The sequence below is a fragment of the Schistocerca piceifrons genome, chromosome 1, assembly GCF_021461385.2.
Source record: "Schistocerca piceifrons isolate TAMUIC-IGC-003096 chromosome 1, iqSchPice1.1, whole genome shotgun sequence".
NCBI lineage: Eukaryota > Metazoa > Arthropoda > Insecta > Orthoptera > Acrididae > Schistocerca > Schistocerca piceifrons.
Window position 1 is genome coordinate 1213379995 of NC_060138.1, and position 24962 is coordinate 1213404956.

At 45.0% G+C, this 24962-nt stretch overlaps 1 protein-coding gene across 1 annotated transcript in view; it reads left to right on the top strand.

Annotated features, from left to right (window-relative positions):
* LOC124779465 (chondroitin sulfate N-acetylgalactosaminyltransferase 2-like) overlaps nucleotides 1–24962 on the top strand; it is a 395654-nt gene that overhangs the window by 364688 nt on the left and 6004 nt on the right. Inside the window, exon 9 of the mRNA XM_047253713.1 lies at nucleotides 13767–13914. Coding sequence (XP_047109669.1) covers nucleotides 13767–13914 — 148 coding nt within the window. The remainder of the gene's footprint in view (nucleotides 1–13766; nucleotides 13915–24962) is intronic.

A 24962-nucleotide genomic window follows, 5' to 3' on the forward strand; every position in this document is an offset into this window, starting at 1 on the left:
GGGGTATGTTAAGGATATGGTGTTTCGGCCACCTCTCCCAGCCACTATTGATGATTTGAAACGAGAAATTACAGCAGCTATCCAAACTGTTACGCCTGATATGCTACAGAGAGTGTGGAACGAGTTGGAGTATCTGGTTGATATTGCTCGAGTGTCTGGAGGGGGCCATATTGAACATCTCTGAACTTGTTTTTGAGTGAAAAAAAACCTTTTTAAATACTCTTTGTAATGATGTATAACAGAAGGTTATATTATGTTTCTTTCATTAAATACACATTTTTAAAGTTGTGGTATTCTTTTTGAATCACCCTGTATACACTCCTGGAAATGGAAAAAAGAGCACATTGACACCGGTGTGTCAGACCCACCATACTTGCTCCGGACACTGCGAGAGGGCTGTACAAGCAATGATCACACGCACGGCACAGCGGACACACCAGGAACCGCGGTGTTGGCCGTCGAATGGCGCTAGCTGCGCAGCATTTGTGCACCGCCGCCGTCAGTGTCAGCCAGTTTGCCGTGGCATACGGAGCTCCATCGCAGTCTTTAACACTGGAAGCATGCCGCGACAGCGAGGGCGTGAACCGTATGTGCAGTTGACGGACTTTGAGCGAGGGCTTATAGTGGGCATGCGGGAGGCCGGGTGGACGTACCGCCGAATTGCTCAACACGTGGGGCGTGAGGTCTCCACAGTACATCGATGTTGTCGCCAGTGGTCGGCGGAAGGTGCACGTGTCCGCCGACCTGGGACCGGACCGCAGCGACGCACGGATGCACGCCAAGACCGTAGGATCCTACGCAGTGCCGTAGGGGACCGCACCGCCACTTCCCAGCAAATTAGGGACACTGTTGCTCCTGTGGTATCGGCGAGGACCATTCGCAACCGTCTCCATGAAGCTGGGCTACGGTCCCGCACACCGTTAGGCCGTCTTCCGCTCACGCCCCAACATCGTGCAGCCCGCCTCCAGTGGTGTCGCGACAGACGTGAATGGAGGGACGAATGGAGACGTGTCGTCTTCAGCGATGAGAGTCGCTTCTGCCTTGGTGCCAATGATGGTCGTATGCGTGTTTGGCGCCGTGCAGGTGAGCGCCACAATCAGGACTGCGTACGACCGAGGCACACAGGGCCAACACCCGGCATCATGGTGTGGGGAGCGATCTCATACACTGGCCGTACACCACTGGTGATCGTCGAGGGGACACTGAATAGTGCACGGTACATCCAAATCGTCATCGAACCCATCGTTCTACCATTCCTAGACCGGCTAGGGAACTTGCTGTTCCAACAGGACAATGCACGTCCGCATGTATCCCGTGCCACCCAACGTGCTCTAGAAGGTGTAAGTCAACTACCCTGGCCAGCAAGATCTCCGGATCTGTCCCCCATTGAGCATGTTTGGGACTGGATGAAGCGTCGTCTCACGCGGTCTGCACGTCCAGCACGAACGCTGGTCCAACTGAGGCGCCAGGTGGAAATGGCATGGCAAGCCGTTCCACAGGACTACATCCAGCATCTCTACGATCGTCTCCATGGGAGAATAGCAGCCTGCATTGCTGCGAAAGGTGGATATACACTGTACTAGTGCCGACATTGTGCATGCTCTGTTGCCTGTGTCTATGTGCCTGTGGTTCTGTCAGTGTGATCATGTGGTGTATCTGACCCCAGGAATGTGTCAATAAAGTTTCCCCTTCCTGGGACAATGAATTCACGGTGTTCTTATTTCAATTTCCAGGAGTGTATTTTGTGCTGTCATACTGCAACGTTTGCACTGTTTAGCTCAGTGTGACAATGAATTACCAAAGGCGCCCTGTCTTCTGAACCACTGGCACTCTTTGGACACCCCAGATATTGACTGTGACACGTGGTACCAGCCAGACCTGGTTCTCTCCAGTCTACATCAAGTAGCAATACTTTCAAACATTTACGCTGAAGCGCTGGTATAGACACGTGTATTCAAATACGGAGGTATGTAAGTAGGCAGAATACGACGCTACGGTCGGTAACGCATATATAAAACAACAGTTGTCTGGCGCAGTTGTTAGATCGGTTACTGCTGCTACAATGGCAGGTTATCAAAGTTTGAGTATGAATGTGGTGTTATAGTCGGCACACGAGCGATGGGACACAGCATCTCCGATGTAGAGATGAAGTGGGGATTTTCCCGTACGACCATTTCACGAGTGTATCTTGAATGTCAGGAATCCGGTAAAACATCAAATCTCCGACATCGCTGCGGCCATAGAAAGATCCTGCGTGATCTGGACCAACGACGACTGAAGAAAATGGTGACAGAAGTGCAACCCTTCCGCAAATTGCAGCAGATTTCAATGCTGAGTCATCAACAAGAGTCAGCGTGTCAACCATTCGATGCAACATCGTCGTTATGGGCTTTCGGAGCCGAAGGCCCACTCGTGTACCCTTGAAGACTGCACACGCAAAAGTTTACGCCTCGCCTGGTCCCATCAGCATTGAACTATTGACGACTGCAGACGTGTTGCCTGATCGGACGAGTCTAGTTTCAAATAGTATCGAGTGGATGAACGTGTACAGATATCGAGACAACCTCATGAATCAATGAACCCTGCATGTCAGCAGGGGACTGTTCAAGCTGATTGAAGCTCTGTACTGGTGTGGGTTCAAATGGCTCTGAGCACTATGGGACTTAACATCTGAGGTCATCAGTCCCCTAGAACTCAGAACTACTTAAACCTAACTAACCTAAGGACATCACACACACCCATGCCCGAGGCAGGATTCGAACCTGTGACCGTAGAGGTCGCGCGGTTCCGGACTGAAGCGCCTAGAACCGCTTGGCCACACCAGCCGGCTACTGGTGTGGGACTTGTACAGTTGGATTGATGTGAGACCCATGATATGTCTAGATATGACTCCGACAGGTGACACCTACGTAAGCATCCTGTTTGGTCAACTGCATCCATTCAGGTCCACTGTGCATTCCGACGAACTTTGGCAATTCCAGCAGGACAGTGCGACACCCCACACATCCAGAATTGCTACACAGTGGCTCCAGGAACACTATTTTGAATTTAAACACTTCCTCTGGCCACCAGACTCCTCAGACATGAACATGATTGAGCATATCTGGGATGCCTCTCAACCTGCTGCTCAGAAGAGACCTCCACCCCCTCGTACTCTCATGGATTTATGGACAGCGCTACAAGTTGCATGGTGTCAGGTCCCTCCAGTACTACTTCAGACATTAGCCGAGTCCATGCTATGTCGTATTGCGGTACGTCTGCGTGCTCACGGGGGTCCTTTGGCTCTTCAGTGCATATGCGTACATGGGAATTCGATGCTCTGAGCAACCTGAAACCTGAAACGTTGTGCCTTTCTTTAGTTGGTTAGTTAGGTTACCGGGCATTTAGTACAATTGTTTTTAGCTAACGTACAGTGTGTGACAAAAAGGTGAAGCACCAAGAAGCGGAGAAAGAAAGGAAATGAAAGTTCACGGAACGAAGGTATGTGATGTGATTTCAGTGGTTACACTATAGAGCCAAATTTACAGAGCAATTGGCAGTATGATTCCACTAAACAGATGAAATAACAACCCCTCTGACTTGGATGCATGCACTGATTCGGTTTGGAAGAGTTTCATTAAGCCGTTGTATGCTCTCCTGAGGCGGGCTGGTCCATATCTGTTGCAATCCCTTATACCCTGGACACTGACACTGGGATGGAATTTTCGTCCGATATGGTCCCACATATGTTCTATTGGAGACAGATCTGGAGATACTGCTGGCCACAGGATTGCCCCAGCATCACACAGATAGTTCGTAGAGACACGTGCTACTCGCGGACGAGCGTTGTCCTGATGAAAAATAGTACCATGGTACCTTTAATAATGACGTAATAACGAAACGCATAAGGTGTATTGGAATAATAAAATTTTGGTCAAGACGTCTGGAAGTGCTTAAGTGTCCCATAAGAGGCAACACAGGACGCCACAAGATGTGTATGATGTACCGTTATACATCCAGAGTTCGCAGAGCAATACCAGCCTTTTCCTGAATTCATATCTGATGGCTCTCCAGGACATGAGTAACTCCGCTGTACCTATCCAAAACATTGAAACAACGGAATCTTTCTCCAGGTCGCCACCATACTCAGTGACGACGGTAATTTGTGGTAATCCAGAAGCACAATTCATCACTGAATACAATGTGCACCATTCATGCCGTTTGCGTGGTGGTGTTAACGGCAGCTTGTAGCCTCCCCCTCACTTATCGACCTTAATGACAGTAAAAAATTAAATCGCGTGCACCTAATGGAAATTTGGGAAAAGCAATCGTCACCGAAGTTAATTTGTCGGTAAAGAGGGAGGAAAGGGTTATATCTAAAGGAAAGGAAAAATGCAAATGAAATTGGTGGAAATTAATTTTGAGGAAAGGGTAAAATTGATAAAGTAAATGTGCGGTCGTTACGTTAACAATTAATTGGCGTTAATTAGATATTTGAGATTTGGGGAAAATTACGGTAGCCAGTCCTATGGACAACTACTATAATAACTGAAAATAACAGATTAATGCACGTATGATTAGCAGTAAAAGTGTGGCAACTGAAGGTTGACACGGGTTGTGTGAAAACTGAATGTTTGTCAGAGGTAATAAATTTCGCTTCACTCTGACTTAATTTAGCAAAAGAATTAATAAAACTGGAAAATTGAAAGTTAATTTAGTGATTGAAATTAATACTGACCTTTGTTTCTGTAGCACTACGAAATTCAATAAAATAAGGTTAGTCTTGGGCTACCTCAACAATCGTTTCAAAAGCTACTTGAATCTACGCAGTTTAGAAATAAGAGATTTAACTTTGAACTTGAATTAAATAATTTTGAACAATTAACAATAGTAAAATTTAGTACGTACCAAGCTGAGCTGCAGTCACAGGTAAGCTAAAATATGGTAACAAAACTAGCACTCTTAATTTGTGCTTGTGTAATCTAAATATTGTAGCCAGCTATGAATACTTTAACTGAACTTTGGAATTAAACCAGTGAAATGCAATATTATTACTTTATTGCTGGCGTCTGAATTTTAACGACACTCGGGTTCATTCCAGAAAAGGAAGGGACCCTGCTTGGTAACGCAATTGGGACAATGAGCAACAAACGTTCATGCTACGGTGCTTTAATTTTGTGAGGCAAATTGAACAGTTTGAAAGGCTGAGCTCTGCCATACAGTTCTAAAACTTTATGTGCTTTTAGTCTTCCTTGTTGGTTGATTGATGGTTTGCAGTCGTCGATCGGGGAGGTGGCGATAGTCACTCACTGTCGGCCGTCGCTGTTGCAGAAGCTAGATGTTGGCGCGCCTTCTTCTCGACACGGTCACCAGGCGAAACGGGCTCTTGATGTGCGCCAGCTAATGTTTCCCGTCCGCGACATCGTGTTAGAAACTATCATAGCAAGTCGAGCGCAATTACATGCTGCCAAATCTCGAAAGCGAGGCAACTTGCGGGAGCATCACGCAACACCTGCTCCACCGCCCTACTCCAGCCGGACTCCCTCTCCCCACGCTCCATGCGGCAGAGTTAACACTACCAAAGATCCTAAACACTTTGGTTCTCCACACGACCTATCGATGTAATCGTTCGATAGCATAGCTTTCCTTAGGCCAGACTCAGCGTAAAATACAAATAATATTTACAAAACAAACCAATTATACATCGACATAAATGCATATATATATATATATATATATATATATATATATATATATATATATATATATATATACAAATAGTAAAACAATTACAATATATAAAGACACAGAAATGTCATATCTTCAGGTAACAAAATCAGGAAAAAAAATTTATAGTACAATAGATGGAAATAGGAGGATATGCATTGCCGGCGTTACGAGCTTACACATGGGATGGTTCCAGTATGGAACATCACACAGAGTGCTGCAGCAGACCGTTTTCTCTTCTCAGATGGCCAGTGTAGATCTGACAGGGTTATCAAGTTCTTGGTACACAATACGGCAATACCCTCTTCTGGTGGTAAGATGTGGTCGACTGGAACCTTAAAGATGATAATGTCTGCCATGGGGCCACTGTCATATATGAATGTTCCACAAATCTGGGTACTGCACTATTCGACCAGCCGACCAAATGGCGACGCACAATGAGGCCTCTTGCAACCTGTCAGATGCTGATAATGTTCTCTCTCATAAGTACATGTCTCCCCGTGTTCTTTAAAGCGGTTACCCTACATCTGATCCTGTTCACATCCATTGTATACTCTACCAGGCCAGGTAACAAAATTCAACACTAACGACACTAATCCACTCCCCTGTCACAGAGAACTGTAACTTGAACCATTTACATAACCGCCGATTGTGCGTACGTGTACGAAGTTACAAGGACATCAGCCCAAGACGTGCATGTGTTTACTTTTTTGTCATGCAATGTATGTAACACGTTGATTTAACACTTCTTTCAATTATCCTGTTACGTCTTGTATTGTCATTTGTAATAGAGTTTGACATGCTGTTTACTAGTGTGTAGTGTGTATCGTCCTGCTCATATTCACTACGTGATCAAAAGTATCCGGACATGCCAAAAGACATACGTTTTACATATTAGGTGGATTGTGCTGCCGCCTACTGCCACGTACTCCTTATTAGCGACCTCCGTAACCATTAGACAACGTGAGAGAGCAGAATGGGACACTCCGCGGAACTCACGGACTTAGAACGTGGTCAGATGACTGAGTGTCACTTATGCCATACGTCTGTATGCGAGATTTCCACACTCCTCAACATCCCTAGGTGCAGTGTTTCCGATGTGACAGTGAAATGGAAACGTAGAGGGACACATACGCCGGTCGCTGTGGCCGAGCAGTTCTAGGTGCTTCAGTACGAAACCGTGCAGTTGCTACGGTCGCAGGTTTGAATGCTGCCTTGGACATGGATGTGTGTAATGTCCTTAGGTTAGTTAGTTTTAAGTAGTTCTAAGTTTAGTGGACTGAGGTCTCAGATGTTACGTCTCATAGTGCTTAGAGCCATTTGAACCTTTTGGGACATTACAGCATAAAAGTGTACAGGCTGACCTCGTCTGTTGACTGACAGTGACCGCCGACAGATGAAGAGGGTCGTAACGTGTAACAAGCAGACATCTAGCCAGATCATAACACAGGAATTACAAACTGCTTCAGGATCCATTGTAAAGCCCGGCCGGAGTGGCCGAGTGGTTCTAGGCGCTTCAGTCGGTCGCAAGTTCGAATCCTGACTCTGGCATGGATGTGTGTGATGTCCTTAGGTTAGTTAGGTTTTAGTAGTTCTAAGTTCGAGGGGACTGATGACCTCAGCTGTTAAGTCCCATAGTGCTCAGAGCCATTTGAGCCACTGTAAATATCCGCTGTAAATACTATGACAGCTGTGGGAGAGGTGAGAAAATGTGGATTTCATGATCGAGCGGCTGCTTATAAGCCATACACCACGCCGGTAAGTGGTAAACGACGCCTCGCTTGGTGTAAGGGGCGTAAACATTGGCTGATTGAACAGAGGGAAAACGGTATGTGGAGTGACGAATCACGGTCACAATGTGGCGATCCGATGCCGAATACGCGGTGAAGGTCGTCTGCCAGCATGTGTAGTGTCAACAGTAACATTCGGAGGCGGTGGTGTTACGGTGTGGTCGAGTTTTTCATAGATGGGGTTGCACCCGTTGTTTTCAGTGGCACTAACGCAGTACAAGCCTACAATGAAGTTTTAAGCACCTTCTTGCTTCCCGCTGCTGAAGAGCAATTCGAGATTGGCGGTAGCATTTTTCAACATGGTCGAGCACCTGTTCATAATGGATGGCCTATGGTGGAGTGGTTACACGACAATAACATCCCTGTAATGGACTGGCCTGCACAGAATCCTTACCTGACTCCTACAGAACACCGCTGGGATGTTTTGTAAAGCCGACTTCGTGCCAAGCCTAACCGACCGACATCGATACCTCTCCTCAGTGCAGCACTCCGTGAAGAATGGACTGCCATGCCCCAAGAAACCTTCCAGCACCTGACTGAACATTTGCCTCCGAGAGTGGAAGCTGTCGTCAAGGGCTAAGGGTGGGCCAGCACCATACTGAATGCCAGCATTACCGATGGAGGGCGCCACTAACTTGTAAGTCATTTCCAGCCAGGTGTCCGGATACATTTGATCACATAGTGTAACTTATCGTGCAGCGTGATAGCTTGGCAGGCAGCGTGGTGAGCCACACCCAGATTGCGTCCACCCAGTAGACTGTCGTTGCGACACATCGGTCACTTGCCGTGTGCGTCTTTTCTGTGGTTTCCCACCCTCGTTTAGGCAAATTGTGGTGTGGTACCCAGTCTTCGCGTCAGAAGATATCACAAGTTCACTTCCGTAGCTGAGTGGTAAGTGCGAAAGATTGCATATTTAACCGAAGGGGTCCTGGTTCGATTCCCGGTCGGGTCGGTGATTTTAACTGCTCAGTAACTGAGTGTACTGTCGTCCTCACATTCATATCGTCGTAACTGACAGTGTCGTTTTTCCATTAGTAAGAGGGCTGAATGGACACGACACAAAAGCCAGTAAATGGAAATAAAAATGTGACGTATCAACTGTGTAAACGCAATCTTCCTTAGGTTAACTGTCGGCTGTGGTGGCAGAAAGATCATCTGGACGCAGTAGCTAAACAAAATAAATATTCCAAATCATGAAAACACTAGAAATTGTAAGGCAGGACAAACAATAGGAGGCGGAGAGGTAGGCACGTTGAAGCCTAACCAGCAACAAAGTGGGACATGACAACTCTTGAGTTCTTCCAAGTTCCACAAAACCATCTGGCTTTATTCAGAAAATAGAAACCGCAGATAGTTACTGAAAGGGGCACTGTGAGTGGAATTAAGCTGTGAGTGGTGCAGAAGCTATAGGTAGTTAAGAATTAACTTCAGAAAAACGTATAGCTGAGGAATAACTGTAAAATTTGATAGTACTGTATTTCATTTTTATTGTAATGTTCTTTTTTATTTTTCTTTGTTCCATTTTTTATTTTCACCATTGTTCTGTTTATTTATTATTATTATTATTATTATTATTATTATTATTATTATTATTATTTATCATCATCATCATCATCATCATTTAAGACTGATTATGCCTTTCAGCGTTCAGTCTGGAGCATAGCCCCCTTATAAAATTCCTCCATGATCCACTATTCAGTGCTAACATTGGTGCCTCTTCTGATGTTAAGCCAATTACTTCAAAATAATTCTTAACCGAATCCAGGTACCTTCTCCTTGGTCTACCCCGACACCTCCTACCCTCTACTGCTGAACCCATGAGTCTTTTGGGTAACCTTGCTTCTCCCATGCGTGTAACATGACCCCACCATCTAAGTCTGTTCGCCCTGACTACTACATCTATAGAGTTCATTCTCAGTTTTTCTTTGATTTCCTCATTGTGGACACCCTCCTGTCATTGCTCCCATCTACTAGTACCTGCAATCATCCTAGCTACTTTCATATCCGTAACCTCAACCTTGTTGATAAGGTAACCTGAATCCACCCAGTTTTCGCTCCCGTACAACAAAGTTGGTCGAAAGATTGAATGGTGCACAGATAACTTAGTCTTGGTACTGACTTCCTTCTTGCAGAAGAGAGTATATCGTAGCTGAGCGCTCACTGCATTAGCTTTGCTACACCTCGCTTCCAGTTCTTTCACTATGTTGTCATCAAATGGCTCTGAGCACTATGGGACTCAACTACTGAGGTCATTAGTCCCCTAGAACTTAGAACTAGTTAAACCTAACTAACCTAAGGACATCACAAACATCCATGCCCGAGGCAGGATTCGAACCTGCGACCGTAGCGGTCTCGCGGTTCCAGACTGCAGCGCCTTTAACCGCACGGCCACTTCGGCCGGCATGTTGTCATCCTGTGAGAATATGCATCCTAAGTAATTGAAACCGTCCACCTGTTCTAACTTTGTTCCTCCCATTTTGGCACTCAATTATTATTTATTATTTATTATTATTATTTCATTAAGATGGAAAACTAATAATTTCTGATCATATTCCTGTCGTCATGTTGCATGTTGTCCAATAAGTGTTCATAAAACTTATTTTAGAGAACTGTGGAACGAGTCAGGCAAACTGGTATCCTCAATACATTTTTAAAACGAACGGTCAATATAAAAATGGTTCAAATGGTTCTGAACACTATGGGACTTAAATTCTAAGGTCATCAGTCCCCTAGAACTTAGAACTACGTGAACATAACGAACCTAAGGACATAACACACATCTATGCCCGAGGCGGGATTCGAACCTGCGACCGTAGCGGTCGCGCGGTTCCAGACTGTAGCGCCTAGAGCCGCTCGGCCACCCCGGCCGGCACGGTCAATATACTTCTGGACAAAGTTCCACGTGAGCCGTGTTTATTGTCATGCCGTCCACGCCTCAAACGGAGTCTCTATCAAGCGTGTTTAATTTTGTAATACTATTATTACTTAACAAATGTATCTAATTATTAACGTGTGTCCAAAAGTTTCTTTTTCTGTCACTTTATCATTTTAATAAATAACGAGTATTCCAGTAGGATCTATACACCTATGTTGCAGAACACATGAACGTAGCAAATCGAAAATAATTTAATATTGAGGCCAACAAACAGTGTAAACAGCATTGTGTCCAACGACATCCGCGCTGCCTAAGCGTGGCCGCCCGACATAGGAAATTTACACGAAATGGCGGCTCCTCAGTAAAGATACGAAACGCTACAATAGCAACAGTCTGGAGTTGCTGGAGCGACTAACATTTGTCAGTTTACATGCCTCAGTTACTGCTTGCCACAGTCTGCTTGCTCCCTTTAACACAGAGTTACGCGACGCTCGCAGGTGCTGCACCGATCTTTATGGGAACTGTTTCCGACGTCGATAAACTCGTGAGAATGGCGCCGGGCAGAATGATAACCGTTTTCAATTACGGCGGCGTTACAGTGGGTACGTTAATGCCAGAGCGGGGAGTCTCTTAAGAGCACTTTCATTGGCCGATACTGTTACGGACAATGGCCGGGACAGTCACAACATTGCTGTTGGCAAGAGTAGAGCACAGCCCACAGTGTTGTCAGCGGGCCACTCGTGTGATCGTTGCTATTATCTGTTGTTGTTGCTGTAACTGCATATCTCTCTCTCTCCCTCCATCCACACACACACACACACACACACACACACACACACACACACACACACAATCATAGCTCTGAGTGCCTGGTGGAGGATATTTCGTACGAGCACTGGTCAATGTCTGTCCTATTCTATTCGTATATTCAGTCAATTAGTTAGTTTTATGCTGCATGAATCATTTGTACTATTAAACGTAACGATGTGGAACAAGTCATTTTAATATATTACATATTCATTCATATTCATAAATATGACTACATGCTAGCCATTTAAAAGAACTTTTTTTAAATATAAATCTGTATAGCTAATTCCTACCTGCCAGCCGGCCGGCCGAGCGGTTCTAGGCGCTTCAGTCTGGAACCGCGCGACCGCTACGGTCGCAGGTTCGAATCCTGCCTCGGGCATGGATGTGTATGGTGTCCTTAGGTTAATTAGTTCTAAATTCTAGAGGACTGATGACCTCAGAAGTTAAGTCCCATAGTGCTCAGAGCCATTTGAACCATTTGAACCTACCTACCAACTTTTACAAAATACTTACGTATAAATTCTTATACGGAACAGGAAGAGTTTTCAAGGAAAAACTGATCCAGTTTGTTTCTGCATTTAGTTTCACTGTCTGTCAGATTTTTTTAATATCACTTATTACCGGGTAAGTGATAAAAAAATTTGTAGCAGTATTGTGAACCACGTTTTGTGCTAAAGACAACCTTACTCTGGAACAATGAACGTTGTAATTATGTACACAATTGTTCCTTTTGAATTGCAGTAGATTATTTACAACAAACTTCTTAAGGGAATAAATCTCCTGTGAAGCAGTAGTCAGAATGCTTAACTTCTTAAACATTCGCTGTGTGGTCCAAAGCATCCAGACACCCCAAAAAATATACGTCTTTCATATTAGGTGCATTGTGCTGCCACCTATTTCCAGGTACTCCATATCAGCGACGTCAGTAATTAGACATCATGCGAGAGCAGAATGGGGCGCACCGCGGAACTCACTAACTTCGAACGTTGTCAGGTGATTGGGTGTCACTTGTGTCACACGTCTGTACGCGAGATTTCCACACTCCTAATCATCGCTAGGTTCACTGTTTCCGATATGATAGTGAAGTGGAAACGTGAAGGGACACGCACAGCACATCATCACACAGGCCGACCTAGCCTGTTGACTGACAAAGATCGCAGACAGTTGAAGAGGGTCGTAATATGTAATAGACACACATCTTTCCAGACCATCACACAGGAATTCCAAACTGCATCAGGATCCACTGCAAGAACTATGACACGTGGGAGGTGAGAAAACGTGGATTTGTGGTCGAGCGGCTACGCATAAGTCACACATCACGCCATTAAATGCCGAACGACGCCTCGCTTGATATAAGGAGCGCAAACATTTGACGATTGAACAGTGGGAAAACGTTGTGTGGAGTGACGAATCACGGTACACAATGTGGCTATCCGATGGCAGGGTGTGGGTATGGCGAATGGGTGGTGAACGTCATCTTGCAGCGTGTGTAGTGTCAACAGTAAAATTCGGAGGCGGTGGTGTTATGGTGTAGTCGTGTTTTTCATAGAGGGGGTTTGCACCCCTTGTAGTATTGCCTGGCACTATCACAGAACAGGCCCACATTGATGTTTTAAGCACCTTCTTGCTTCCCGCTGTTGAAGAACAATTCGGGGATGGCGATTGCATCTTTCAACACGATGGAGCACCTGTTCATAATGCATGGCCTGTGGCGGAGTGGCCGGCAGCTGTGACCGAGCGGATCTAGCCGCTTCAGTCCGGAACCGCGCGATTGATACGGTCGCAGGTTCGAATCCTGCCTCTGGCATGGATGTGTGTGATGTCCCAGTTTAGTTATGCTTAAGTAGTTCTAAGTCTAGGGGACTGATGACCTCAAATCTGTGCTCACAGCCATTTGAAACATTTTTCTGTGGCGGAGTGGTTACACTACAGTAACATAACTGTAATGGACTGGCCTGCGCAGAGACCTGAACTGAATCCTATAGAACACCTTTGGGATGTTTTGGAAGGCCGACTTCGTGCCAGGCCTAACCGATCGACATCGATACCTCTCCTCACTGCAGCACTCCATGAATAATGGGCTGCCGTTTCCCAAGAAACCTTCCCGCACCTGATTGAACGTATGCCTGCGAGAGTGGAAGCTGTTATCATGGCTAAGGGTGGGCCAACGCCAAACTGAATTCCGGCATTACCGATGGACGTCGCCACTAACTTGTACGTAATTTTCAGCCAGGTGTCCTAATACTTTTGATCACATAGTGTATGTCAAAAACATGTTCGTGGGTGAGCACCACGTGTTATTCTTACAGCACATGTTTGAGCAACGGAACGAGTTATCACTGGTTCTTTCTGACAAAGGGCCACCCTTACTGGATGTGGGTCGCTTTGTGAAGGTCCCACTGCCATTAGTCACGTTTCCATATGGATGTCTATGAAGAACAGCCGTGCTCTGCTGATTATTTCTGTCCACAGGTCTCACTTGCCTAAGACGCCCAGACTCATAATGGAGTTTTTGAACACCTGACAACCTCAGATTGGTCTTCACGCAGCGCAGCCTCGCTCTACTGGCTCTTCTTGCCCCACAGGTCTGACTTCCTGAAGGTGGGCGGCTTCTCGGAGGACGTGGTGGGCTGGGGAGGCGAAGACGTCTCTCTGTACCGCAAGTACGTCCGCTCCAGCCTCAAGGTGGTGCGCGCCACCGACCCCGGCATCTTCCACCTCTGGCACCCCAAGGTGAGCCCGCGGAAGACTGGTTTCACTGGTATTCTCGAGACTACGAGGAAGGACCTAATTTCAAAATTTACTGTATTTAAGTTGTCTGGACTACCCACCGTTCAAACGAATTCTCTTTGTACTAATTTGACCACTTTTTGCGACCTGCAAGGAATGGTGTTTCAGCTTGTGTTAGCCTCTACGAAGTCACTGAAAAACATGTAGCCAGTAGAACACTAGAAGCAAGCTGTCAGCTACAGATGGTTTCCAGATACAAGAGGTTTTCTGAGGATTGCAGAGACATAAAGCACCGTACTAATGATCATTTTATCTAGTTCATTGGTGTGGCATGATTCATAATTTACTAGACCTTTTCCACAATCCACTGGAAGGCAACATACGTAACATCCAAAATGTACATTCCTTTTCACCTGCGGAGTGGAATAACTTGACGTGGCGTGTATTCAACAAGTCGCTGGAAGTCCCCTGCAGAAATACTGAGCCATCCTGCCTCTATATCCGTCTATAAATGCGAAAGAGTTGCCGGCGCAGGATTTTATGCACGAACTGACCTCTCGAATTGTCCGATAAATGTTCAATTAGACCGCTACGGTCACAGGTTCGAGTCCTGCCTCGGGCATGGATGTTTGTGATGTCCTTAGGTTAGTTAGGTTTAACTAGTTCTAAGTTCTAGGGGACTGATGACCTCAGAAGTTAAGTCCCATAGTGCTCAGAGCCATTTGAACCATTTTGTTCGATAGAATTCATGTCGGGCGATCGTGGTGGCCAAATCATTCGCTCGAATTGTCCAGAATATTTTTCAAACCAGTCGCGAATACTTGCGTCCCGGTGACGTTACATCGTTGTTTGGGAGCATGAAGTCCGTGAATGGCTGCAAATCGCCTTCAAGAAGCCGAACATAACAATTTCCAGTCAATGATCGGTTCAGTTAGACCAGAGGACCCAGCCCATTCCGTGTAAACACAGCCCACACCAGCTTGCACTGTGCCATGTTGACAACTTGTATCCATGGCTTCGAAGGGTCCGCACAACACCCGAATCCTTCCGTCAGCTCTTACCAACTGAAATCGGTACTAATCTGACCACGCCATGGTTTCCCACACATAGGGTCTAACCGATATGGTCACAAGCTCAACAGAGACGCTGCAACGATGACGTGGTATTAGCAATGGCAGTCGAATAGATCGTGTTCTGCCATAGCCGATCAAGGCCAAATTTCGCCGAACTGACCTAACCGATACGTTCGTCGTAGGTCCCACATTGATTCTTGCGGTTATTTCAAAGAGTGTTGCCTGTCTGTTAGCACTGACAACTCTGCGCAAACGCCTCTGCCCTCGATAGTTAAGTGAAGGCCGTCGGCCACTGCGTTGTCCGTGGTGAGAGGTGATGCCTGAAATCTGGCGTTCTCGGTACACTCTTGACACTGTGCATGCCGGTATACTGAGTTCTCTAAAATTTCCTAAATGGAATATCCCATGCGTCTACCTGCAGCTACCATTCCGCGTTCAACGTCTGCTAAATCCTGTCGTACAACCATAATCGCTTGAAAACTTTTTCACATGAATCATCTGACAAGGGAACCTCCCCATCGCACCCCCCTCAGATTTAGTTATAAGTTGGCACAGGGATAGGCCTTGAAAAACTGAACACAAATCAATCGAGAAAACAGGAAGAAGTTGTGTGGAACTATGAAAAAATAAGCAAAATATACAAACTGAGTAGTCCATGCGCAATGTAAGCAAGGAGACTGTTAGCTTACGAGCGCCGTGGTACCGTGGTTAGCGTGAGCAGCTGTTGAACGACAGGTCATTGGTTCAAATCCTCTCCTGGGTCAAAATTTTAATTTTTTGTTTCAGATAATTATCAAAGTTCAGGCACTCACACATAATCAACTTCGCTCTCCAAAATCCGGGACATGTTCAGATTTGCTTGGAGATATACAGAATTTGACGGTCTACGCACGGAAACATTTGAAAACGTAAAAAACATATGTTTTGACAGAGCACAGGGAAAACTGTGAGACTCTGATACTGTTGCATTCATTTGATACAGTTTATGTGACAATCTCTTATGTTTTCATCACTTTTTTTGGAATGATTATCACATCCACAAGAAAACCTAAATCGGGCAAGGTAGAAGAATCTTTTTACCCATTCGCCAAGTGTGCAAGTTAGGTGGGTCGACAATATATTCCTGTCATGTCACGCACATGCCGTCATCAGTGTCGTAAAGAATATATCAGACGTGTTTTCCTGTGGAGGAATCGGTTGACCTATGACCTTGCGATCAAATGTTTTCGGTTCCTGTTGGAGAGGCACGTCCTTTCGTCTACTAATCGGACGGTTTTGCGGTGCGGTCGCAAAACACAGACACTAAACTTATTACAGTGAACGGAGACGTCAATGAATGAACGGACAGATGGTAACTTTGCGAAAATAAAGAAAGTAAAATTTTCACTCGAGGGAGGACTCGAACCAAGTACCATTCGTTCCGCAGTTGCTCACTCTAATCACGAGACCACGGCACTCATCGGCTATCAGTGTCCATTTATGTTGCATATCTTACACATGGACTACTCAGTTTGTATATTTTGCTTATTTTTTCATAGTTCCACACAACTTCTTCCTGTTTTCTCGATTGATCTGTGTTCAGTTTTTCAAGGCCTATCCCTGTGTCAATTTATAACTAAATCTGAGGGAGGTGCGATGGGGAGGTTCCCTTGTGAGTACAAATGACAGCTCCACCAATGTGTTGCTCTTTTAAACCTACCGCATATCTCAATCCCACGACTTTTGACAGTGTGACAGGCAGAGATTTTCAACTGCTAGCTACCGGTATAGACCAGAAGATTCGTAAGACAAGTTCCAAAGAGGGCGATTCGTGTGAGATTGTTCTAAATGTCTTATCTGACAATTCACTTGAGCAGTTAGAATGCGAACTCCCGAGCAGAGAGTTTTCCATCTATCCAGTGACAAACTCCAGTTTTCTTCTGCCATCAGCGGCTACCAGTTTTAAAGGGATCGTTACCAAATTTAGTAAATCATTTCGGCTAAGCACATGTGGTAAGAAACAGATTTCAAACTATCTGGGCAGCCAGCTTCAAACATACCCCTCGTGGGATGAAGGAGTTAAATATCACTGGATAAAATTCAAATGAATGGTAATACACTTTAAACTTCAATATGTTCAAAACATTTGCGAACGATCATCATTAGACGAAAGTATTACGTAGTCAGAGTGAGCTTCAGCGCAGATTTAAACGAAGCCAAAATGTATATAAGATAAGTGCAAGAGGAGTCCCATGAAATATAAAAGAAAGTTCTAGTTACGAATGAGGAAGAAATTATAATTAACTCAGTATAAAATCTCAAACAGTCGTTCAACAGCCGTGCTAGCACTGACATGAAATATATATTTCGTATGACTAATAGAATACAGCAGTAAGTAAGTAGTAACGCAAACAACGTATAAAAACAGTGAATGGTCAATGTTATAGGCTAGCCTCCCCGTGGAGCACCCTGGGCAACGTGATTTTTTATCACGGCTAAATAGTCTACAAATCTGGCTGCTGGACCTGTAAGGATTTCCCAGCTTTACAGAATTAGCACAGACATGAACTGACATGAAAGATGACAGACTATACGTACGTAAGTACTCTGATGGCCATGGGAATACATCGAGTGTCAAACTGGCATGATGTGTATACTACCTGCTGGAGTGTGCAAATAACTGACACTTCACTTCAACCACGAAAAGCAGGTATGAGTACAGCCATCTAGATTCTCAGATAAGAAAAGATTACTCAACGGGTTTCTCAGTCATAAATCACAATTGCATATTGGTTGTTTGTGTGAGGCAATCCTGGTATGTCTCCAGTCAGAAAGAGAAATGCCTGCCAGCACGTGTCTGAATTCCACAGCAGCAGGATCGTGGCCTGCCACGCTGCTTGTACCGTTCAAGGTACCACTACTGTTATGTGAAAATGGAATACCGGTTCAGAAGGCCATACACAACGCCATGCACGATCTAAGAGTCCCACACGACTAGCGCCCAAATGGATACACACACTTGTCACTCTGCTATGCAGGATCGTACAGCCACGTACCTTTAGTCAGGATATGAGCTGGACTCAGGACTAGCACCACATCGTCTTTTCGATGTCCCAGTTCTGTGAGCAACATCACAATGGACGTATCCATTCCATGATTCTCTGAGAAGAACGGCCGTTGCAGGTGGAATTCGTCATCTCCATATAGACCCATCACCTGGAATGGTAGTGTGGGGTTAGTTTAGTTGGTAATTTGGACTGTAGCTGTTACAGCTGTGACGCGTTAAGACCTATGGCTGCACCCTATCTTCAAGTTCTGCATCATGTCATCTCCCAACAAAATAATGCAAGACCGCGCACTGATTGTGCTGTCCTGACATACCTCAATATAGAGAGTGTTCGACTGTGCCCTGGCCTCCACATGTCGTACCGATTATTAAATATTTTCACCTGTTGCGTAGAGATTGGCACGCCGCCACTGACCAGTCATTGTGATGAACTCTGGTACAGAGTTGGAGCAGCATGGAATCCCGTACTTGTATCTCTCAGCTCGACTCGATGCTCTGTCTGGTTGAAGGCTTTGTTGCTGCCAGAGGAATCAACTCTGTATACTATGTTTTGCACTCCAAGCAGTCCCAAATTGCATACAAATTCTGTCATGCATTCTTCCTGCTATACCGTGCATGCACCAAAAGCAATTTTGGTGTGTAGAATATCACATCGTTATTTGGAGGTACAGACACATATTAAAAACTTAAATATACAATATTCATGTTCCCAAAAATAATTAGTTATACACTCCTGGAAATGGAAAAAAGAACACATTGACACCGGTGTGTCAGACCCACCATACTTGCTCCGGACACTGCGAGAGGGCTGTACAAGCAATGATCACACGCACGGCACAGCGGACACACCAGAAACCGCGGTGTTGGCCGTCGAATGGCGCTAGCTGCGCAGCATTTGTGCACCGCCACCGTCAGTGTCAGCCAGTTTGCCATGGCATACGGAGCTCCATCGCAGTCTTTAACACTGGTAGCATGCCGTGACAGCGTGGACGTGAACCGTATGTGCAGTTGACGGACTTTGAGCGAGGGCGTATAGTGGGCATGCGGGAGGCCGGGTGGACGTACCGCAGAATTGCTCAATACATGGGGCGTGAGGTCTCCACAGTACATCGATGTTGTCGCCAGTGGTCGGCGGAAGGTGCACGTGCCCGTCGACCTGGGACCGGACCGCAGCGACGCACGGATGCACGCCAAGACCGTAGGCTCCTACGCAGTGCCGTAGGGGACCGCACCGCCACTTCCCAGCAAATTAGGGACACTGTTGCTCCTGGGGTATCGGCGAGGACCATTCGCAACCGTCTCCATGAAGCTGGGCTACGGTCCCACACACCGTTAGGCCGTCTTCCGCTCACGCCCCAACATCGTGCAGCCCGCCTCCAGTGGTGTCGCGACAGGCGTGAATGGAGGGACGAATGGAGACGTGTCGTCTTCAGCAATGAGAGTCGCTTCTGCCTTGGTGCCAATGATGGTCGTATGCGTGTTTGGCGCCGTGCAGGTGAGCGCCACAATCAGGACTGCATACGACCGAGGCACACAGGGCCAACACCCGGCATCATGGTGTGGGGAGCGATCTCCTACACTGGCCGTACACCACTGGTGATCGTCGAGGGGTCCACTGAATAGTGCACGGTACATCCAAACCGTCATCGAACCCATCGTTCTACCATTCCTAGACCGGCAAGGGAACTTGCTGTTCCAACAGGACAATGCACGTCCGCATGTATCCCGTACCACCCAACGTGCTCTAGAAGGTGTAAGTCAACTACCCTGGCCAGCAAGATCTCCGGATCTGTCCCCCATTGAGCATGTTTGGGACTGGATGAAGCGTCGTCTCACGCGGTCTGCACGTCCAGCACGAACGCTGGTCCAACTGAGGCGCCAGGTGGAAATGGCATGGCAAGCTGTTCCACAGGACTACATCCAGCATCTCTACGATCGTCTCCATGGGAGAATAGCAGCCTGCATTGCTGCGAAAGGTGGATATACACTGTACTAGTGCCGACATTGTGCATGCTCTGTTGCCTGTGTCTATGTGCCTGTGGTTCTGTCAGTGTGATCATGTGATGTATCCGACCCCAGGAATGTGTCAATAAAGTTTCCCCTTCCTGGGACAATGAATTCACGGTGTTCTTATTTCAATTTCCAGGAGTGTATATATATATATATATATATATATATATATATATATATATATATATATATATATACAGTCGTTTAATTCACATACCATTCAAAAACATTCTTTTTGCACCTATGAACTCTCACTGACGTTATGTGGACTATCTGTTTGATATTAAGTTATCCGAGGGTGGCCTACAAAGCCGAAAGCCGGTTAGATGGATTAATATATAGTCATAAAATATCATATATCTCTGGAAAGAAATTTTTGTGCCGCTAGAAACTTTCGCTGGTGTTTTATGGACTATGTGTTTAGTATTAAATTTTTAGTATTAAGTTATTTAACGATAGCCTAGAAACCGAAAACCGTTTTTTTTAACGTCAGTACTGTGTATTTAAGTTTTTAATAAAATTTAATTATTTGGTGGCCAGCAGTCTGGAAAGGCACCTAGATCAACTGAGGTGAGACAGTCGATTCTACAGAAATATGCGAAAAATGTCGCTGACCTTCTAGTAGCTGTTTAACGTAGGTTCCAGGAGCAAACAAAGTCACCAACCGATTGTAAAAATGGCGCTCGTCATTACCGTTTTACATGCAAAAATAAAAATCTATAACATCATCATCTGTGAATGTATACTTTGGCAGCGTATACTATTGATGAAAAGGCCTGCTGTTTTCAGACGGGTGGAAGTGTTTAGATACCACGATTATCATGAAGAGTGTGATACTATATAACTTAGCGATATCTCAACACTCTCTTCAGGCTGGAAAAACAAGAGCTTTCCATCGATAACAGTCTTTGGTGCTTCCTAATACGAAGCTCATTTTTCTTTCTGCTTCGGCTCCAGGACTTTCCGAACGAACTTCTTTCTTTCTTTTTTCCCCTCCATTAGTTCTGTTTCTCCTGCTTCAAGTGATGTAATGCATTCAGCTACGTTAAGCGTCAAGTGCTTTTTAGTTATATTTCACTACTTAATTTTTTTCTCTGTTAGTATTGACATCGTTTTCCTGTCTATCACGATTTGCATCTTTAGTTAATACTTTCTATTTTGTAAGTAGCTGATTACTCGACGTCGTTTATTTAGTCATTTGTCTGAGTCTTGCAACTCTCTCTCTCTCTCTCTCTCTCTCTCTCTCTCTCTCTCTCTCTTTCTGTCACCCCTACCCCAACGAGATCAATAGAAAGCAGGTTGCGTAGCCAGACTGATATTTATTTCGAATTTCTCATTTCAGCATTTCACTGAGTAGGAACGTGACATTGCATTTGGTCCATCTACCGCCAGAATTTCACGGTGAATCCGTGCGCAATTTAAACTTTTTGCCCACAAGAATAACACTGTCTGGCGTACTTCAATTATGCAGTACGTTTCCAGCTGTCGCACGACTTTACGTGCACACTGTGATGCACTTGTTACCCGTACTGTAGCAGACCTGCCTCTGCATGAGAACCGGAACATACACTCTCTACTGATAATGTGCCAAATACAGGGTGTCTCCAAAAAACACCGGAAACATAGAGGGACAGGTTGCTGACACCAAAACAAGAAAAAGAAATGTAGTAAGCTGACAGCTGGTATCTCAGGAATGGGCAGGATAAGATTAGGATTGTGGATGGGGCCGTAATCAATTATTCTCGGTTGCACAACAAATACGTAAACTTTATTTAAAGAAATTAAAAATTTTAAAACAATCTCTTAAAAAACCTCAATTGACTGTATGATGACTGAAGGCCTTATTACAAAAATTTCACAATTTGGGGGCCGAAGGCCACCAACAGTGTAACCTCAAACAACAAACGACTGAAGGCCTGAATCAGAAGTCAGAAGAACAATTCCAAATACCACATATTAAGATAAATACTTTATTTTAAAACAAACTGTAGCATGGCTGAAGGCTTTATTACAGAAGAAGTGAATTATTACTCGGCTGAAGGCCACAAACAATTTCAAATAAGAAACGGCTGAAGGCCTGAATTAGAAGTCAGGAAAACAATTCCAAAATGGCACACATCTCAGCAGATACCTTGCTTTCAAAACAAGTTTGATTTTAAAAAAACTTATTGTAACATGGCTGAAGGTCTTATTACGAAAGAAGTGAAATTACTGCTCGGCTGAAGGCCACACCAACAATAACTAGAAAATTACGAATATCCTTAAAACAACAGCAGAATCTAGGGAGTCAGGACAAGCGGTTCTCAGCAAATGTTCCAAGGGTCGACCTGGGAAGGTAACTCAAACATAAGGTAAGGTCACACAGGCAGCCAAGAGTTGTACTAACGTAACAGGATGGCAACTCAAACTAGGGGCAGCCTAAGCGCCGACCGACCGGCTAACCAGTGCGCCTAACGTCCGATCGCCGGTATAACGATGGAATATGTTTAGGCAAGGGCGAAGAGAGAGACTGCATTACGTCTTCAGAAAACACCCAAGGCCGAAGGGAACACTAGAACCAAGGTAGACCTCTCAAAAAATTTGCGCAGTACAATACAAGAGGCTGTCGAACTACACGCCGTGTCAGACAGCATCAACACGACGAGGAAAGGTTGTCGTTGTTGTTGTGGTTTTCAGTCCTGAGTCTAGTTTGATGCAGCTCTCCATGCTACTCTATCCTGTGCAAACTTCTTCATCTCCCAGTACCTACTGCAGCCTACATCCTTCTGAACCTGCTTAGTGTATTCATCTCTTGGTCTTCCCCTACGATTTTTACCCTCCACGCTGCAAACCAATACTTCTAGTCAAGTTGTGCAACAAGCTCCTCTTCTCCCCAATTCTATTCAATACCTCCTCATTAGTTATGTGATCTACCCATCTAATCTTCAGCATTCTTCTGTAGCACCACATTTAGAAAGCTTCTATACTCTACTTGTCTAAACTATTTATCGTCCAAGTTTCACTTCCATACATGGCTACACTCCATACAAATACTTTCAGAAACGACTTCCTGACATTTACTCTATACTCGATGTTAACAAATTTTTCTTCTTCAGAAACGCTTTCCTTTCCATTGCCAGTCTACATTTTATATCCTCTCTACTTCAACCATCATCAGTTATTTTGCTCCCCAAATAGCAAAACTCCTTTACTACTTTAAGTGTCTCATTTCCCAATCTAATTCCCTCAGCATCACCCGACTTAATTCGACTACATTCCGTTATCCTCGTTTTGCTTTTGTTGATGTTCATCTTATACTTTATTACTTTATATCCTGCTTTCAAGACACTGCCCATTCCGTTCAACTGCTCTTCCAAGTACTTTGCTGTCTCTGACAGAATTACAATGTCACCGGCGAACATCAAAGTTTTTATTTCTTCTCCATGGATTTTAATACCTACTCCGAACTTTTCTTTTGTTTCCTTTACTGCTTGTTCAATATACAGATTGAATAACATCGGAGAGAGGCTACAACCCTTTCTCACTCCCTTCCCAACCACTGTTTCCCTTTCATAGCCCTCGTCTCTCATAACTGCCGTCTGGTTTCTGTACAAATTGTAAATAGCCTTTCGCTCCCTGTATTTTCCCCCTGCCACCTTCAGAATTTGAAAGACAGTATTCCAATCAACATTGTCAAAAGCTTTCTGTAATTCTACAAATGCTAGAAACGTAGGTTTGCGTTTCCTTAATCTTTCTTCTAAGATAAGTCGTAGGGTCAGTATTGCCTCACGTGTTCCAACATTTCTATGGAATCCAAACTGACCTTCCCCGAGGTCTGCTTCTACCAGTTTTTCCATTCGTCTGTAAAGAATTCGCGATAGTAGTTTGCAGCTGTGACTTATTAAACTGATAGTTCGGTAATTTTCACATCTGTCAACACCTGCTTTCTTTCGGATTGGAATTATTATATTCTTCTTGAAGTCTGATGGTATTTCGCCTGTCTCACACATCTTGCTCACCAGATGGTAGAGTTTTGTCAGAACTGGTTCTCCCAAGACTGTCTGTAGTTCTGATGGAATGTTGTCTACTCTGGGGGCCTTGTTTCGACTCAGGTCTTTCAGTGCTCTGTCAAACTCTTCACGCAGTATCATATCTTCCATTTCGGCTTCATCTACATCCTCTTCCGTTTCCATAATATTGTCCTCAAGTACATCGCCCTTGTATAGACCCTCTATATACTCCTTCCACCTTTCTGCATTCCTTCTTTGCTTAGAACTGGGTTTCCATCAAAGCTTTTGATATTCATGCAAGTGGTTATCCTTTCTGCAAAGGTCTCTTTAATTTTCGTGTAGACAGTATCTATCTTACCCCTAGTGAGATAAGCCAGTACAACCTGACATTTGTCCTCTAGCCATCCCTGCTTAGCCATTTTGCACTTCCTGTCGATCTCATTTTTGAGACGTTTGTATTCCTTTTTGCCCGCTTCATTTACTGCATTTTTACATTTTCTCCTTTCATCAATTAAATTCAATATTTCTTATGTTACCCAAGGATTTCTACTAGCCCTCGTCTTTTACCTATTTGATCCTCTGCTGCATTCACTATTTTATCCCTCGAAGCTACCTATTCTTCTCCTAATGTATTTATTTCCCCCATTCCTGTCAATTGTTCCCTTATGCCGACGGAAAAGTACTCTAACCTCTAGGACAGGTAACTGGGGCGTTAGCGGCCACAAAGCAAAAATACCGCTGGTTACACTTCACTGATAAGAATAATACTAAATTCAATGATGAATAACAAATAGAGAAAGACGGCTGCAATATTTCGCCGCCTCGAAATACTTTATCCGTTGCCTCCTGGCTCAGCGGCCGCGGGAGCAACAACCCGCCGACCAAAGGCGAGATCTCGTCACTCGACGGAAACGTCCAGGGTTCGGTGTGCAA